The sequence below is a fragment of the Moschus berezovskii genome, chromosome 13 (assembly GCF_049115385.1).
Source record: "Moschus berezovskii isolate FMDL1 chromosome 13, NW_MosBer_1.0, whole genome shotgun sequence".
Classification (NCBI taxonomy): domain Eukaryota; kingdom Metazoa; phylum Chordata; class Mammalia; order Artiodactyla; family Moschidae; genus Moschus; species Moschus berezovskii.
The window spans coordinates 65,518,672-65,535,021 of record NC_142472.1 but is presented as its reverse complement, the minus strand read 5'-3'; the positions used below and the strand labels follow the sequence as shown (position 1 = coordinate 65,535,021).

Genomic DNA, 16,350 nt, shown 5'->3' with positions numbered 1-16,350 from the left:
TTGGCACCCAGGCCCCCCTGCCCCCTCAGCCTCGCATCTCTGAAGCCCCAAAGCCCCGCCTGGGCAGGTGTTCTTTGTTTGATACCTGCCTGTCCCAGATGGCTTTTCTCGTGGCAGTCCACACCAGATCTTCACTGTGATGCAAATTCCCTCAGCCTTTAGAAAACAACAATTTCTGAAGCCAACACAAGCATAATCTTGCTAAAAGTTAGAGGCATAAAAAAAAAAAAGATCCCCAAAGCCAAAAAAACTATATTAAGATGTATTTTATTGCCCACCACATGGTAATTTGAGTCTGCTGAACAGCTATCAGATTAAATGGACTCTGTCAAGTAGAGCTAAGCCCTGGCTCATCATCTACAAAGCCACCTGCCCTTCCTACCTAATTTTCATCACTCATCAACCGATCCCATTACAGAAAATGATTCGACTTTTTTCAGAAGTTCAAGTCTTTCATTAATACATCTGGAACAGGCTTGGACAAAGTAAATCAGCTTCTGAAAAGGCTTTGACACCCTCTCAATTCTCTCTCCAGGCTATTCTTATTCCTGCCCTGCATTTACATGTCTGACAAAATTCTGCAGGGGGTTGGGGATGTACTTAAAATAAACCACATACCACATTCTCCACCATTGGCAGAAAGCGAGCTACTGGTTGGCTGTGCTGCTGCCAAAACACTCAGTAAAGTTCCCGGGGCTTCTTGCTGCCACTGTCTCCTGTTTTCTGGACCGCCTTCAATCTCAATCACTCGGCCGTCTGAAAAGGAGACTGGATTAGTGACAATAAAAATGCTTCTTCAATGGAGCTTTTGAAATCACAGAATGCAAGAACCTTGGAGATAACCTAATCCCACCCCTCATTTTATGAGTAAAGAAGCTAAGAAAAGTTCAGTGACAATATGATTGTCACAGAGCTATTGGGCAGGAGAGTCATTTTTTGTTTTGCAAACTGGCTATTTTGGTATGTTGACATTTCTATCGTTTATTTTAAATTCAGTTTCCCTCCTTATTGTTTCACTGGCTTAGGATGGATTAAATTGTATTATGTTTGTAAGCCCTTTTCTGTAAATTTAATGATATATTTTGTAAGAGTATAAATATGGGTCCATTCAAACACTTTAAAATACTAACTTCGGTAATAAACTTACAGACTTCGGCTTATAAGATGGACATAAATTTTCGCTCTCCCTCAGCCCCACATGGGCTTCCCAAGTGGTGCTAGAGATAAAGAACCTGCCTTCAATGTAGGAGATGTAAGCAAGCTTGATTCCTGGGTCAGGAAGATCCCCCGGAGGAGGGAAAGGCAACCCACTCCAGTATTCTTGCCTAGAGAATCCCATAGATAGAGGAGCCTGGCAGGCTACAGTCCATAGGATCGCAAAGAGACACCACTGAAGTGACTTAGCACACACGGCCCCACGTTATCAAGAACATAAGAAGTAAGCAATAAAAATCTCCACCACCTGTAAGATCACACCCAGGTATTGCAGGGACTCTCTGAAGAGGAAAGACTATGCCAGAAGCTCAGATGTAAACAAAAGAATTTAGGTTGAAAATACCATTACATTCTAAACAGTCCCAACACTGAAACAGTGCATTGGCTTCAGTTCAGTTCAGTTCAGTCACTCAGTCATGTGCGACTCTTTGCGACCCCATGAATCACAGCATGCCAGGCCTCCCTGTCCATCACCAACTCAATTTAATGTGTATATTTGCATTAACTCTCTAAACCTTGTGGGATAGCTAATATTTCAATTCTGATGTTACTGATGAAAAATCATCCTCCAAGACATTGCAAGGGAGTTAAGCTAGCACAGGAAAGCAAATGAAGCCACCTGCCCCTCCTTGAGAGTGAGGTGGGAGCCTGGATCTTTCCTCCCTTACATTCTCACAGCTACAGTGGTCAATTGTCTAGAATAATTAGTAGGCAAGTCTCTGCAGAGGTAGGAAGTGGAAACGTTGGTTGCTCAGTCGTGTCTGGCTTTTTGCAGTCCCATGGACTGTAGCCCACTAGCCTCCTCTGTCTATGGGATTCTCCAGGCAAGAATACTGGAGTGGGTTGCTATTTCCTTCTCCAGGGGATCTTTCTGACCCCGGGATCAGACCTGGGTCTCCTGCATTGCAGGCAGATTCTTTACCATCTGAGCCACAAGCCTAATCTAAAACAGTATCTTTTGACAAGTATTTGATAGAAATCTATAGGGATGTAGGGCTTCCCTGGTGGCTCAGATGAAGTGTCCGCCTGCAAAGCAAGAAACCTGGGTTCAATCCCCGGGTTGGGAAGATCCCCTGAAGAAGGAAATGGCAACCCACTCCAGTATTCTTGCCTGTAGAATCAAATGGACAGAGGACCCTGGTAGGCTACAGTCCATGGGGTTGCAAAGAGTCGGACACAACTGAGCGACTTTTCTTTCTTTCATTCTTATAGGGACTATACTGAAAAGTGAGAACTATCAGGTCAGAGTGAGCACTGGCATTTGGGGTGAACACAGCTGTGTCTGGGGCATCTCTCTCTTCTTGCTGATGATTTAAACCACTGATGTCAGCCTCACCCTCAGGCATGGTGGAGCAGGTGGAGCAGGTAGAGGTGACATCAGCCGAGGCCATCATTTGCAGCAGAGTCCAAGGAGCTCCTGGGGCCCACTGTCTCCTGTGCTCTTCAGCAGTGGCATCCGGAATGCACAACTCTGGGTATAAGGAAATAACTCTTTCATCTCAAAGCAGCAAAATGTGACTAATAGCACCAAATGGTTCTTAGGAACCCACCGGCTGGCACATTCAAAAACAGAAGTCACCACTATCCTTCTAATACAGATTATTAAGAACTGAATGTTTGCACGCCATCCCTCCCTGCCCGCCCCCCACCACCAATTCAAATGTCCAAACCTCATGCCCAGGGTGATGGTAGGAGGAGGGACTGTGGGGAGGTGATTATGTCATGAGGGTGAAGCCTCATGAATATGAGTAATGCTCTTATGAAAGAGACCCCAGAGAGCTCCCTCATCTTTTCCACTGAGGGTTGTTGTCCATTCGCTGAGTCCTGTCAGTGACCCTGTGGACTGCAGCAAACCAGGCTTCCCTGTCCTTCACCATCTCCTGGGGTTTGCTCAAATTCACGCCCACTGAGTTGGTGATGCCATCCAACCATCTCATCCTCTGTCACCCCCTTCTCCTGCCTTCAGTCTTTCCCAGCATCAGGGTCTTTTCCAATGAATCGGCTTTGCATCAAGTGGTCAAAAGTATAGGAGCTTCAGCTTTTGCATCAGTCCTTCCAATGAATATTCAGGACTGATTTCCTTTAGGATTGACTGGTTTGTGAGGACACAGCAAAAAGATGGAATTAGGCCCTCACCAGACCCTGAATCTACCAGCATCATGATGTTGGACTTTCTAGCCTCCAGAAATGCATGAAATATTGAATAAATGTTGTTAATAAGCCATCAAGTTTATGGTATTTGTTACTTCAGGCCACTGAACTTAAAAGTTCTGAAGTTATAAACAGGTTTAAAATTGTTTCGTTTTTATTATTAACATTTGATTGACTAGACAATATATTTAATGCTAAAGAACTATTAACAACACTGAATGAAGAAATTCTTGAGGCATATGTGAACTTTCGTAGTTTCCACGGAAAGGCAACTATTCCACTACCTTACTTTATTTTTTGGCCACACTGTGGCATTCGGGATCTTAGTTCCCCAACTAGGGGTTGAACCTGTGCTCCCTGCAGTAGAAGCTCATATTCTTAACCACTGGACCACCAGCCAAGTCCCCTACCTTAATTTCAAAAGTAACATGGTTTTTAGAAAATTGTTACTATGTTTCATTATAGGAAATTTGGAGATCAGATAAATAAAGAAGAAAACCAAAATTTCCACAATCCCACTGTCCAGAAGACAATTAGTTTCAAATTTTCCTTCCTGCATTTTGTTTTTGCTTCGTTTTGAAACAAAAAATGGGCCAAATACTATATACCCTTTTATAATTTGTTCTTTCCAATTAGCAATATATCCTATCTGAATTATTAAATATTGCTCTATACCACTATTTTAAAGCAAACTGGGTATCCTGTTTTATGAATATATTTTAACTTAATTCTTTTTTGCTGGATTTTTAGATTGCTAGAATTTATTACTATGATAAACAACACTATAATGAACTCATTTTTTACATTTATGACTATTTTCCCTAGGTAAAATGTTGAAAATGACAATTCTAGAGGCTAGTAATATTTGCTTTACCAAAGCCTTTCATTGTTAAAGTTGAATCTATCACTAATTTATTCTGTGATTTTTTTTCTATGTATTTTGAATAGCGAATTCTTCCCTATTCGAAAAATACTCACATTTTCTCTCACTTTATTTTCTAACATATAGCTTCACTTTTTTTTTTTAGGTAATTAATTTATTTTTTATTGGAGGCAAATTATTTTACAATATTATATTGGTTGGTTTTGCCATACACTGATATGAATTTGCCCCGGGTTTACATAAGTTCCCCCTCCTGAACCGCCCTCCCACCTCCCTCCTCCCTTTATCCTCCCTCTGGGTCATCCCCGTATGCCAGCCCCGAGCATCCTATAACATGCATTGACCCTGAACTAGTGATTCGTTTCACATATGACAACATACGTGTTTCAATGCCATTCTCCCAAATCATCCCATCCTCATAGCTTCACTTTTAACATATAAATCCTTTGATTTTAGCTTGGAATTTGTTTTCCTGTATCACGATCTAGAGTCTGATTTCACAATTTTCCCCAAATTGCTAACTAATTAGTTCTAGAGAATTTATTTAATTCTTTTATTGAATTCATTTATTTAATTCCCATTGACATGATGTGACTTTTAGCATATGCTAAATTATGATACATACTAGAGTTTGTTTCTAAACTTTGTCTTTTTTCACTGTTTTTTTAAAAATTTTGCTGTTAGTATCATATTGTTTTAATCACTGTAATTTATATAATATAGTTTGATATTTGGAAGACAAGTACCACTCACTGCTCTTCTTTTCTAGATTTTTTGGCTAGTTAAGAATCTCCAAGGGACTTCCCTGGTGGTTCAGAGGTTAAGAATCTGCCTTCCAATGCAAAGGACAGGGGTTTGAGCCCTGTTCGAGGAATTAAGATTCCACATGCCCTTGAGGGCAACTAAGCCCTCAAGCTGCAACTACTCAGCTCAAGCACTACATCTAAGATCCGACACAGCCATAAATAAATAAATATTTTTAAAAAAGGATCTCCAAGATTCTGCAATCTGCCAAGATCTCTTTACACCAGAAAAAAACTCCTATTGTGCTTTTGATTGAAATTGCCAAAAATTCACATATTTATTTGGAATGGATATTCCTAATATAACAGTATTGTTGTTGTTGTTCAGTTGTCCAGTTGTGTCCGACTCTTTTCTCTACATTTATTCAAACAGTCTTTAACTACCTCAGTAAAGCTTTATAGTTTCCTTCATTTGCTCTGCATGATTCTTGTGGAGTTTATTCCCAAGTTACAAGTGCACACACATATACACTCACACACATATTTGCTATTGATACTGTCAATGAGATCTAAAGAACAACTGGGGAAAATATTTGCAATAGGTATTTCAGGCAAAGGTTCTACTTAAATGAGTCTTAAAAATAAAAAAAATGACATATTCAGTAGAAAAATAAAGGATATGAGCATATAATTCACAAGAGAAAGACAGAGGTCAATAAACACATGGGAAATTGTTCAGCCTGAATAATAATTGCAGGAACCCACTTTAAATTGAGACCATTTTCAGTATCAAACTAATGATTAGTCAGTTCAGTTCAGTTCAGTCGCTCAGTCATGTCCGACTCTTTGCGACCCCATGAATCACAGCACGCCAGGCCTCCCTGTCCATCACCAACTTCTGGAGTTCACTCAAACTCATGTCCATCGAGTCGGTGATGCCATCCAGCCATCTCATTCTCTGTCGTCCCCTTCTCCTCCCACCCCCAATCCCTCCTAGCATCAGAGTCTTTTCCAGTGAGTCAACTCGTCGCATGAGATGGCCAAATTATTGGAGTTTCAGCTTTAGCATCAGTCCTTCCAATGAACACCCAGGACTGATCTCCTTTAGAATGGACTGGTTGGATCTCCTTGCAGTCCAAGGGACTCTCAAGAGTCTTCTCCAGCACCACAGTTTAAAAGCATCAATTCTTCGGTGATCAGCTTTCTTCACAGTCCAACTCTCACATCCATACATGACCACTGGAAAAACCATAGCCTTGACTAGACAGACCTTTGTTGGCAAAGTAATGTCTCTGCTTTTTAATACACTATCTAGGTTGGTCATAACTTTCCTTCCAAGGAGTAAGCGTCTTTTAATTTCATGCCTGCAATCAACATCCACATGATTTTGGAGCTCAGTCTGACACTGTTTCCCCATCTATTTCCCATGAAGTGATGGGACCAGATGCCATGATCTTTGTTTTCTGAATGTTGAGCTTCAAGCCAACCTTTTCACTCTCCTCTTTCATCAAGAGGCTTTTTAGTTCCTCTTCACTTTCTGCCATAATGGTGGTGTCATCTGCATATCTGAGGTTATTGATATTTCTCCCGGCAATCTTGATTAGTACTGGGGTTCAAAAAGCAGGTTTTGTGCCTCCTTTCACTGGTTCATGACAGTTCTATGATTGTGAAGGCAGAGTTAGGTACCACTCATCTCTGAGGTCCCTTCCACGTAGCACAGTCTGGCAGAAGCTGGGGATTCTCTGTAAGATGCCTGCTGAATTGAATACAGATTTTTCCAAGTGGAAGTGAGGCAAAGTGTGTTATTCTAGGAAGAGGAAACTGAGCTGAGTCGGGCTGTGTAAGTGCTCACATAGCTGCAAGAGAAGATGCGGTTCCAACAGGCTGTGTGGATCCCATCATCAGTGCAAGAAGAGGTGGGGCTGATCGAGCATGATCAGGCCATGCAGCATAACATGTGTTACTTTGCACAATGAACTGTATCCTATGGGCAATATCAAAACAAAATTTGGGCAGGGAACTCTACTCATATTTCATTTTGATAATGCCTCATTTCCACCTGGAAAAAAAAATCTTCATTTGATTCAGCACAGGGAACTCTATTCAGAGCTCTGTGGTGACCTAAATGGGAAGGAAATCCAAAAAAGGGGGGATGTACGCGTACATATAGCTGATTCGCCTTGCTCCAGAGTAGAAACTAACACACCATTGTAATGCAACAATACTCCAACAAAAATTAATTTTAAAAATTTGAGTAAGATAATAATGTGACAAGGTGACTACAGCAATATTTACAGAATGAAAGGGAAAGACTAGAGAGAAGGAGGATGCACAGGAGAGTAAGGCAACTCTCCTGTGAGTGAGGGGATGGGAAAGGGAGAATTAGGGAAACAGCATCTATTAAATTAAGCACCTAACATGTCCATTTTCACGTTAGTCTTTGCAATAAGTCTGTGTGGCAAGCATTAGTGTCCTCATTCCTAAGGGGAAATTGAGGTTCAGAGACTTTTTTTTTTTTTTTTTGGCCACACAGCATGTGAGATCTTAGTTCCCCTACTAGGGATAGAACCCTCTGGCCCCTGCATTCAGAGTGTGGAGTCTTAACCACTAGCCTACCAGGGAAGTGCCTGAGATTCAGAGATTTGAAGTAACGTGTGAAAGGCTGCACAATCAAAAAGCAGCAATACCAGCCGGGATTCGAACTCTGTCTCCAAAGCCCATGCACTTCCTACCACATACACTGCTCAGACAGGACAGGGCAGAGAGAATGGAGGAGGAGGAGGGAGACTCAGGGACATCGCAGAGTAGAAACCACCGCAGGCATGACAGCAGGACCGCCAGTCTGGTGAGGGCATCACCCAAAATAAAGACTCCCTAGGAAGAAAGGGCTCAGAAGACTGATCGTACACGCACTGAGTTTGAGATGACAATGGGACTTGTCCATGGAGCCCTCTAGGAGATCCTGAGAAAGACAGATGAGTGTGGAGCTGCTGGTGGAGGAGTGGAAGCTGAGGGAGCAGGTGAAACTGCCCCGGGAGCAGTGCGGAGCAGAGAGGAGGGGGTCTCTGGGGCTGTGATCTCTGCGGTGGGTGGAGTCAGGCCAGATTCCGCCCAGCTCAGGGAGGCGTGGGGGTCAGGAGACAGTCAGGCCACAGGAGATGCGTGAGGAGAGAATACGAGGTGGGTGTCAATAAAACAGTACCTTCTCATCTGCAGCCTTCAAGGGACACATACCTGCTTCTGGGCAACAGAGTTTTTCAAATGCTTTGTCTGTATAATCTTCCTGCCCCTTCATACATTTATATTCCATGAACTTCATGCCATCCTCAGAGGTCAAAGTTTCATTCTGTATATCCACTGCCTAAAGCAATTCCACAGTTTCATGAGAAATAAGCCACATTTTGGGGGGGAATGTTTAAAAATTATTCTGTATTCCCAGCAGTAGCATTTACCAAGATATGCAATGAGTATTCACTATATGTTTATTACATGAATCAATAGGCTTTTAAAACCGGAACTCTTTTGGAACAAGGTAGAAACAGGAATGTGTCTGTTCATTTCTTCTCCTTGTCAACAGTGATGAGCACTGATCACATGGCAACTAATTGGATGCAGACGTTCTGCCTTCTATCTTATCTCCCTACTGTTCCATGCTTCCCTGGTGGCTCAGAGGTTAACGCGTCTGCCTCCAGTGCGGGAAACCCGGGTTCGATCCCTGGGTCGGGAAGATCCCCTGGAGAAGGAAATGGTAACCCACTCCAGTATTCTTGCCTGGAGAATCCCATGGACGGAGAAGCCTGGTAGGCTACAGTCCACGGGGTCGCAAAGAGTCGGACACGACTGAGCGACTGAACGGGACGGGACTGTTCCATGCTACGGGACTCTAAAGATGAGTTCATCCATGCCCTGCTTTAAGCTTTAACATTGTCAACATTGCCCCTAACATTCCATTATTAATATTAAAATGATCACTCTGTTTCAAGCATATCAAAGCAAAGAAGAACAAAGGATGAACAAATTGGTACATAAAACTTTTGGGACTCCATTCTTTTTTCTAGAAGGCCAACTTTGAAAGTGTTAGTCACTCAGTCAGGTCTGACTCTTTGCGACTCCACGGACAATAGCCTGCCAGGCTCCTCTGACCATGGGATTCTCCAGGCAAGAATACTGGAGTGGGTTGCCATATCTCCTCCAGGCAATCTTCCCAACCCAGGGATCGAACCCTAGTCTCCTGCATTTCAAGCGGTTACTTTACCCTGAGCCATCAGGGAAGCCAACTTCAGCACCCCATTTCACAGAAGCATTGGAGGGACCGGTTCTCAGCTTCCAACTCATACCCTGGGTCCCCAGAGCTAATCCCTCCGGTACTCACAGCTCTGGGACACTTAAAGCCTAGCGGTTAGAGGTGAGTGCTAACTACCAACACTCCACTGAAGTCTTTATGTAGCAAAATGCTGGTAAAATCTCAAAATGTAGTGGAGCCCAGAGGATTTTTAGGGCAGTGAAAATACTCTGTATGATTCTAAATACTCTGTATGATTCTATAAATTTATTCTGAAATTTAAAAAATTATTTTTATTTTATTTTTAAAACTTTTTATGTCATATTGTAGTATAGTTGATTAACAATGTTCTGTTAGTTTCAAATGCATAGCAAAGTGATTCAATTATACATATAAATGTATCTATTCTTTTTCAATTTCTTTCAGTTATACATATAAATATAATCTATTCTTTTTCAATGGTTATATAATGATGTCATTCTACACTTGTCAAAACCCATAGAATGAGTGAACCCTAACATAATCTATGGACTCTGGGTGATTAGTATGGACCAGTGTAGGTTCATCAATATGCGATGAGTATTCGACATATGTTTATTACATGAATCAACTGGGTTTTAAACTGGAACTATGTTGGAACAAGGCAGAAACAGGAATGTGTCTGTCCATTTCTCTTCCTTGTCAACAGAGATGAGCACTGATCATGTGGCAGCTAATTTGCCATAAATGTTCCACTCTGGTGGGAGGTGCTGATGGGAGGGAAGGCTGTATGTGTGTTTCTGTGGCAGGAGCTATATGGGAAATCTCTGTTCCTTCAGATCAATTTTACCATGAACCTAAAACTGCTCTAAAACATGAAGTCTGTTTTTTTTTAAAAATGGACCTTCACCACACACACAAACACACAAATCTGAAAGAAATGATAACATTAAAAAAATTTTAAGCTAATAAAAAAATGAAAGAAATTGAGTATGGAATGAGTATACAAAGAGATATACACATTCATACTTAACTTTTGATAATTTAAAAGGCCAATTTGGAGAGGTGAAATGGAAACACAAATCAGTTAATTTTCATATTGGTTAGCAGCTTTAGTAAAAAATGGGATTAAAAAAAGATGCTGAAATAAAGTCATAAAATGAGGTATGAGTCTACTGTATTCATGCAATTATTGCTGTTTCAATGAGATCCCTAGTACATAACTGAGACTTACCCAAAGACCAGTACAAAGTTATCAATAACTAATCAATATCCAAAATAAATGTGCATGGTTTCAAGATACCAGCTCACTTATTTATTTTTTATTTTTTAAACTTTTTATTTCATATTAGAGTATAGTTGGTTAACAATGTTCTGTTAGTTTCAAATGCATAGCAAAGTGATTCGGTTATACATATAAATGTATATATTCTTTTTCAATTTCTTTCAGTTATACATATAAATATTATCTATTCCTTTTCAATTTCTAACTAGGTTCTTATAGAATATTGAGCAGGGTTCCCTGTGCTATACAGTAGGTTCTTGTTGGTTATCAACTTAAATATACATGCTCATTTATTTTAGGTGCGTTTATTAGTTGTTGACTATATATTAATATTATATCTTCTACTTTAATCTGGCTATAATTTAAAAGTTACTACTAGGAGGAAAATACCTTCTTTATAATAGCAAAGTAAAATGGAATAATCCATTTATATGAATAATCTCAATTTTAAAAAGAAGGTTGAGTATTTTGGAAGACTTGTCTGAACACTAGAGATCCTTCTAGGAAGCTTTTAGAAAATTTTCCCTACCCTCTATGGGAAAATCTCATGAAATGTGCTACTAAGACACTTATTCTCTCATCTCTACTAATAGAAATTTAACTTAATGGCATACCTCTTCCTCTCGGAGGGTGTTTTCATCAGAAATACATTCATCTAAATTAATTTCAAATTTTACCCCTCTCTAGAAGAAAGCAAGAAAAAAATCTTAGCTTTGCAATCTAATGAAAACCTTAAAATTACAACTCCCAATTTGACATTACAGATACTTAAAACCATTAATCTAACACCACAAAATAAGTCAATTCCATAAAATAGTAGGGGGTGAAATCCTGTAGGCAACTGGATTACAAGGTGCAGAGACCCAGCCAGACTTTTAATACAAAAATTTAAGACAAAATGTTTATTACCTGAGCTTTATATTTTTGTTCCGAACTTTTATTTTCTTTTATGTTCTGAGGTTTAATTTGTTTTAAGTCTCTTTCAATATCCTGAAACTTAGAGAAAAAATAAAATCTAGCATTTACTATTGATCAAACAATTATATTTTCACAATTGCCTAATTCACAGCAGGGTCTATTTATATTATTTGATTTCTTGAATGAATCTGGTGGTTGTTTTGAGAATAAAAGCATGCCTTTTGCAAAGGAAAGTTAATGATAGTCCACTAAAAGCTTGGCACAAGGTCCATTAACTTGAAATATTAATGCATTTAATACCAGCATTGCAACTCCATGGTGTGACAATATTTATCACTCCAGTCCCATACAACTTAATCTAATTCAAGAATTTAATTTGGGGTCTTCCCTGGAGATACTGTATAAGAATCCACCTGCCAATGTAGGGGACATGGGTTCGATCCCTGGTCTGGGAAGATCCCACATGCTTTGCTAAGCCAGAGTGCCACAACTACTGAGGCCCGTGGCCCAGAGCCTGGGCTCTGCGACCAGAGAAGCCACCGCAGTGAGAAGCCCGCCCACCTCAAGGAAGAGTAGCTCCCGCTTGCCGCAACCAGAGAAAGCACGCGAGCAGCAATGAAGACTCAACGCAACGAAAATAAATAAATAAAATCTTTAAGAAGAGTGTAATTTTGACTATAAGATCCTTTCCTTAAGAAGCTTATGATCTTAATCAGGAAAACAAAGAAGTGCGCAGCCTGTGATACTACACAGGAAAGAGCGCAGGGTCCAAACATCGACGGGTAATGTAAAGGGAGAAGAGAAGACTAAAAGTGCTGACAAGAATTTCCAAAGAACGGTAGGTGACCTGTAGACGCTGAGCTTTCTTGGGGTGCAGCCCTGGGCCCTCTGCTTCTCTTCCTTGGTATGTGGATGGTGGTGGCGGTGGTGTAGTTGTTCAGTCGTGTCCAACTCTTGCGACCCCATGGACTGCGGCCCGCCAGGCTCCTCTGTCCATGGGATTCTCCAGGCAAGAATACTGGAGTGGGTTGCCATTTCCTTCTCCACAATACACGGGGGGTCTCAGTAATTTCCAGGGATTTAAATGTGATCTTTATGCCATGACTCTTAAACGTGTCTTTTCAGGTTTGATCTTTCCTCCCCTCTGAGCTTCAGACTCACATATTCAGCTGCCTACTTGGTACCATCTTCACTTTAACATTCACCCCACAATTTCATATCGAGCGCCCAACGCAGACCAGACACTGCCCTGCACAATGGGATGGTGCAGAACGTGAACGTCCCTACTGACACACTGCTTACATTTTACTGGAGTAAAACAGGTCACTTCATGGGAAATAGATGGGGAAACAGTGGAAACAGTGTCAGACCTTTATTTTTGGGGGCTCCAAAATCACTGCGGATGCTGACTGCAGCCATGAAATTAAAAAACGCTTACTCCTTGGAAGGAAAGTTATGACCAACCTTGATAGTGTATTAAAAAGCAGAGACATTACTTTGCCAACAAAGGTCCGTCTAGTCAAGGCTATGGTTTTTCCCGTGGTCATGTATGGATGTGAGAGTTAGACTGTGAAGAAAGCTGAGCTCCGAAGAATTGATGTTTTTGAACTGTGGTGCTGGAGAAGACTCTTGAGAGTCCCTTGGACTGCAAGGAGACCCAACCAGTCCATTCTAAAGGAGATCAGTCCTGGGTGTTCATTGGAAAGACTGATGCTAAAGCTGAAACTGCAATACTTTGGCCACCTCATGCGAAGAGTTGACTCACTGGAAAAGACTCTGATGCTGGGAGGGATTGGTGGTGGGAGGAGACGGGGACAACAGAGAATGAGATGGCTGGATGGCATCACCGACTCGATGGACGTGAGTTTGAGTGAACTCCGGGAGTTGGTGATGGACAGGGAGGCCTGGCGTGCTGTGATTCATGGGGTCGCAAAGAGTTGGACACGACTGAGTGACTGAACTGAACTGAAAACAGGTAAATGTGTCAGCAAAGCAATGATGTCATTTCAGAAGGTGTTAAGTGCTATAAAGAAAAGAAGTTTAGAGTAATAGCCCAGAAGATGAGCAGAGGAGGACAGCAACGTGGGGAAAGCCTACCTGGCATTTGATTGAAGCCCTGGAATGGTATTGGACCCTGGCTAAGGATGGTCTGTGGAAAGCGTGTTCCAGATGGAGGGAACAGTGGGGCAGAGACCTGAAGCAGGGATGTGGTCTCTCAGATCTTCCTGACTCAACACAGCCAAAGCAGAGCTCCTGAGAGCCCACCCCCAACATACAAGCTCGCTCCCCACTCTTCCACATCTTGGTAAAATGTACTATTCCTTTCAAGCCAGAAATTTATGAGTCTCCATGTGTTTATGGAGAAAGGAATAGCAACCCACTCCAGTATTCCTGCCTGGAGGATCCCCGTGGACAGAGGAGCCTGGCGGGCCACAGTCCATAGGGTTGCAAAGAGTTGGACACGACTGAAAGACTAACATATACCTACACACAGATGTTAATTACTGCCTTGTCTGCGGACCACACCCTTTGTATGTACTTCACATCTATCAGTTTGAATTGTTATTGGTTGATTGCCCAGCAACCCTGGGAAGGGTGTTTTCCTGCCTTGCAATATTACACACTCTGAAACAAGACTCTGACTTCTGTTATCTTACTTGTATTTGTGAGGCTGGTTGTCTGATTTGACTCTGTAGTCTGATTGTCTCAATTGCATGAGAAGTATCATATTGCTTTATTTCCCTTTGTGTGTGCATGCTAAGTCACTTCAGTGGTGTCTGACTCTTTGCGACACTATGGACTGTAGCCCACCAGGCTCCTCTGTCCATGGGATTCTCCAGGCAAGAGTACTGCAGTGGGTTTCTATGCCCACCTCCAAGGGATCTTCCTGACCCAGGGATCAAACTCGTGTCAAACATATAAGACCCTGAAGCCCCATTCACCCCACTGGGTAGAAAATTCAACCTCAGTCCACTTTAGAGCTCTGGGCAATGCCTCTTGTGAAGGTCCCCGGGTTTTCATAAAAAGAAACACTCAGGGAGGCTGTTCAGCCTTCACTTCACTCAACATGGCTTCCTCCTACCTGCCCTCAATCAAGTCCTTGGGGCACCTCATTGAAGATGAAGGGGAAAGACCTCCCAGAGGAAAAAAGCAAAGTCCTTTGTGAGCCATTTGATCATTCAGCTCTGCCCAATGCCCTATTAATGCCAAAAAGGTACGTTTGAAGATAAATTAACTGTGAGATTCCCTGAGAGGTATCTTTGAGACTCAGATTCAAATACCATCGGACAACAGAAATTTCTTCCACCCCGGAAGCAGTTCTCAAACTTGGCTGCATGAACTCACCAGCTGCTTCTTGACAACAAGATGCCTGGGTCCCACCCCAGACCATTTGGGATGGAGCCCAGGTGTTTTAATTTTTTTTTTTTTATTGCTCTGCTTTTTGGGTTTTTTGTGGAGCAGCACCCCATGCAACGTGTCAGATCTTAGTTCCCCAACCAGGGATGGAACCTGCACTCCTGCATTGGAGTCTTAACAACTGGACCACCAGAGAGGGTCCTGATCGAATTTTTTAAACTTTCCCACATGGTTCTACTGCACAAGGAAGGATGGGAAGACTCATCCAGGCTGGAGCAGACTCACTGGGAAACGCAGCATCGTCTAACAATAACCATCACCTGCACAGGTGCTTCTTCCTCAGGTGCTTCAGGGGGGATGGGCAGGTCATTCTTCTTCACCAAGTAGGTTTTCCAGCTCATTTTTGAGTCCTCCTTCAAAATAAATTATACACAATCAGCAAGGTTGGTTCTGCGTCAGTTCTGAAGGCCACTTGCTGACCCTCAGCTGCTAGACCTGAATGGGGTCTCGTGAGGACACTGGCCCACGGAGGATCCGGGGGCGTGGCTGGAGAGAACTCCCTATGGCCTCTGTCCTCTATGGCTGCCTTCGGTTTCCCCCAAGGGCTTCTCTCCTGGCCTCTCTAGAAAAGTCTGCTATCCATCTTTCTTGCATGCAGGCTTCCCATCCCAGACCTGCCTTGAAAAACAGGGTTGAGGATAACAGGAAGCTCTCCACCATTAACCAAACCACTGCTCTGGGCTTTCCAGGTGGTGCTAGTGGTAAAGAACCCACCTGCCACTGCAGGTAGAAGTAAGAGATGGGGGTTCGATCCCTGGGTCGGGAAGATCCCCTGGAGGAGGGCATGGCAATCCACCCCGGTATTCTTGCCTGGAGAATCCCATGGACAAGAGCCTGGAGGGCTACAGTCCATGGGGTCACAAAGAGTCAGACACGACTGAGTGACTTAACAGGCATGCACTGCTCATGGCCTGCATGTCCAGCCTACCCCTCCCACGGCACCCAGGCCTGAAGCTTTGTGTGGTTCTTTCAGATGCCCTCCTCCTTAGCTCTGTCTCTCCAAACTCCACTCTGCTTCTCAGACCCAGTTTGAGCCCCATCTCTCTTCTTCCAGAAAATTCCTCCACCTGCTCATCCCACTCATGGTTACTCCCATGCACTCACAGGGCTTAACCAGATTCAGTCTTACTCCATCACTGCTTCACACGTGCGTGTCTTATCTTTCCAACTACTTCCGGGTAGAAGTGTCTATGCTAGAAAGGGTACAGGTTTTAGAATCAGTTGCGTGTTTGTGTGCTGTGTGTGTTAGTCACTCAGTCGTGTCCTGCATTGCAGGCGGATTCTTTACCATCTGAGCCACCGGGGGCGTTATGTAGTCTGCCTTGTAATATCTAAGTGACTTGAACTTCTCTGTCACGGGAAGTAAAGAAGATGTGGATGTCAAAGCTCTAGTTCAGAGCCCAGTACATACAACCGAATTGCACCTCTGCTCATTTCACCTATATTCATTTATATATATGCCCTCAAGATGGGGGAG

At 42.6% G+C, this 16,350-nt stretch overlaps 1 protein-coding gene across 1 annotated transcript in view; it reads right to left on the bottom strand.

The window, feature by feature from the left end:
- NEK5 (NIMA related kinase 5) overlaps positions 1-16,350 on the bottom strand; it is a 59,185-nt gene that overhangs the window by 5,982 nt on the left and 36,853 nt on the right. The window contains exons 15-20 of the mRNA XM_055426177.2: positions 15,134-15,226; positions 11,448-11,534; positions 11,153-11,221; positions 8,227-8,353; positions 2,552-2,686; positions 619-756 (exon numbers count right to left, since the gene is read on the bottom strand). Of these exons, the coding sequence (XP_055282152.2) occupies positions 619-756; positions 2,552-2,686; positions 8,227-8,353; positions 11,153-11,221; positions 11,448-11,534; positions 15,134-15,226 (649 nt within the window). The remainder of the gene's footprint in view (positions 1-618; positions 757-2,551; positions 2,687-8,226; positions 8,354-11,152; positions 11,222-11,447; positions 11,535-15,133; positions 15,227-16,350) is intronic.